Below are 3,132 nucleotides of genomic sequence, written 5' to 3'. Positions count from 1 at the left end.
GTTAGTAGCTAATAAAGGCATAAAAAGACAGACATTTATCATTTTTTCTTTAATAGAAATGTTTCTTCTGCCCGTAAAGTGTCCAAACCATGCCGGTTTCAGTTGGATTATTTGTCACAGTTGCTCCGATCAGATCGGTCTCCTCCATTTTGTAGATTATTTATGACTTTTGAATCCACATAAACACATCGGCAAAATCCGGCTTACTTTGAGCATGTGTTTTAAACAGTTTAATCCCTTTGTGAATTGTTTCCACTTGCGCCGTCCTTTAATTTCTTCATACAGCAGGAATTCAAATTAATTAATCCTGAGTCTAATACCCATCAAAGTCACTCCAATAGTGCTCCTTAATTACGCTTTCATCCTCCTTTAACAAAATACTTCACATTCATCCAGTTTGTGACAGTAGTTGTAGCCTTTTAAACTTTAATTACCGCTGTTGCGCCCCCCCTCTTGGGAAAAAAGGTTGGGAGCAACTGATCTAGTTTAATTAACTTAGGAGGTATGCAAGAGAAACAAAAATTAACATCCTTTCATTATTAAGCTGTATCATTATTAAGCCAAACACAACATTAACAAACAAGTACAAACAATTCTTGGAAAATCAATAGATATATTTTCAAAAAAAGTCCTACAGTCCAAGAAAATGTGATTTAAAAAGAATAATAGATTAAAAAAATAAAAATAAAAGCATGTCAGTGCTTATAGGTGCCTTACAAAATGTAAACCTGTTATTAATAAATTAATAAAGACTGTTTATTAGAATTCTACAGAAAATAAATCCAGACAATTTTCCTTGGGCAAGATATTTTAGCCACTTTGAATAAAAGCATCAGCGTAATATCTGAGATAAGCGAAAACCTGTTGATTATATTAATCAGGCTATAGTTAAAACTTTTCTAACCAACCTACTCATTTTGAATGTTTCTTTGAGCCTTAATTGATCTTACTTTTATGATAAATATTATAATGGTCTCTTCAGAGTCAGGAGCATTTGTTTTTGCAATTAAAGTGAAGTTTTTAGCTACCCTCCCCCTGTGGAAGCATCTCTAAGCTCCGCCCCACCTTGAGTGTGACCTGCAGCAGCTTCAGCTCCTGCTCCAGCAGCTGCAGCTCGGGAAACTGTCCTCTGTAATCATCCAGGGAGGAGACCACGGCTGTCAGGGCGTCCTCCAGCCCGCTGTCCACCGGACCCCCGCTCCCCCCGGATGGAGACTCTGCCCCCAGGGTCTCCTCCTCCACCGACACCCACCGCGCCACGTACGTCACGTCCCCGCTCTCTGGGCGTATGTCTGGCTGTGTGCGTGTTTCTGAGTCCACTGGTTCAGAGGAGTGTGTGTCCTGTTGGTCTGTGGCATTGTCAGCCGTTGTGTTCTCATCTGTGGGGGGGGTTCTGCTCTGCACCTCCATCTCTATGTCAGTGATGGAGATCCCGGAGGTGGGAGACACCCCCCCTCCGGACTGGACCACCCTGTCCGTCAGCACGATGCCGTCGGCGCTGCTCTCACTGATGTGGCTCAGGGAGCGGGAGTAGCTGCGGGGGGGGTGGCTGTTGGTCACCCCCCACGCAGCTATCGGAGACCGCTTCCCTGAATCCTCTTCCTCATTGTCAGCTTTTGTCGTCACAGCGACGGACTCCTCTTCCCTGTAAATCAGATCATATCTCAGTTTGTTTTAGTTCAGATAAAACACATATCATTCTTAATTCTTTATTCTATTAGGTTCTCCATTAGCACTAGCAATAGGTATCTTCCTGGGGTACACACACACACACACACACACACACACACACACACACACACACACACACACACACATCCTTTCATCATCAAGCCGTACCATTAAACAACATTAACAAACAGAAACATACAATTCTTGGAAAAATGTTCACAAAAAATAAATCATGGGATTCATGGTCCTTCGTCTCAAGTCCTTGTCTGAAAAAAATCCTGAAATTGTGTAAATATCTATGCAAATGTTTTTCAAAAATAATAAAAAGTAAAAAAGAATAATACATCAAATAATAACAACAAAATAAGTAAACCTATTTGACTGAAAATCTTAATTGTACAGAACCTGAGTGCCGCTGTACCTGCTGCTCGGTGCTGGTCGTGCAGACGTGTGGGGGTCCTCACTGACGGGGCTGATTTTGTGGGTGGAGTTTGGAGTTGAAGAGGAGTCTCTTGGGCAGAATGAGATGTCTGGTTGAGGGGAGGAAGTCCCGCCTACAGCTGGCTGGATGTCTGGTGTCACCACCACCGTCTGGAGAGAGACAGGGACACCATGAGTAACTGACAGTCAATCAATTACTATTACTGTTACGGCGTGAGAGGACGCTGGCGCTGACTGTTCGCCGCTTCTCTGTCCGAAAATCTCGTCTTTCTTTGTGTTAATCTAAGAGTTTCTGACCACTTTCTACTGCTATAGTTTTCTAACTATTCTGTGGCTTTTGTGTTCTGATCTGGATATATTTGTTACACCCGATTGCCATTTTTGACGGACGCTTTGGTTTTCTACCCTGCTACACATGCCATTGTAGCCACCTGCTAACGCTGCTCCATCCATCAAATAACCAGCCCCATTCTTCGTCCTGCCCCTCCCTGTGGGCCCTGACTCTGGTCCTTTAAACCTCCCGATCCTGCCGGTCCCCCCATCTGCTATAAAGGACAGCCTGCAACTGACCTCTCATCCTGTCTGACGGCTGCCAACAGCTCCACTTTCAGCACCGCTGGTCTACAACCATAGCCAGCGCTGTGCTAACGCTAGCATCCTACCGCGGCACTACGATGTTACGATACTCTGTCTCCCAACTTTTTAATCTCAATAACTTTTCTGCGCTTCCTCTAAGCTTGTCTGTCATCAATTGCCTCGGGCTTCTACGCAAACCGAGGTATGTCCATAGAGGTTCCAAACGCAGATTTGTTTACTCCCAGTCCGGAAAATTATCCATAACATCTATCTGGTCGACTAACCGCCATGTCCCACAACTGTCATGTCATCTGAGCGCACGGATTACTCAATATTATACACCCACCACTGGTCGGTTACAATACCAGCTTTACCGAAAACCTGGAGTGGATTCCACTGCCCTCTTCTCAGAGCTGGCCCAAATACCTGGAATGGATTCCACCG

At 44.3% G+C, this 3,132-nt stretch overlaps 1 protein-coding gene across 1 annotated transcript; it reads right to left on the bottom strand.

Moving 5' to 3' along the window:
• Nucleotides 1-812: 812 nt before the first annotated feature.
• LOC104961083 (protein FAM65A-like) lies at nt 813-2,262 on the bottom strand (the record flags this gene model as incomplete). Its single annotated transcript, XM_010789291.1, has 2 exons — nt 813-1,645; nt 2,093-2,262. Coding segments are annotated over 2 exons (795 nt in total), but the record flags the coding sequence as incomplete, so codon positions are not given.
• Between the last annotated feature and the right edge of the window lie 870 nt (nt 2,263-3,132).

This window comes from Notothenia coriiceps, unplaced genomic scaffold (assembly GCF_000735185.1).
Source record: "Notothenia coriiceps isolate Sejong01 unplaced genomic scaffold, NC01 NC01_scaffold00032756, whole genome shotgun sequence".
Lineage (NCBI taxonomy): Eukaryota > Metazoa > Chordata > Actinopteri > Perciformes > Nototheniidae > Notothenia > Notothenia coriiceps.
This window is presented reverse-complemented; position numbering and strand designations above follow the sequence as displayed.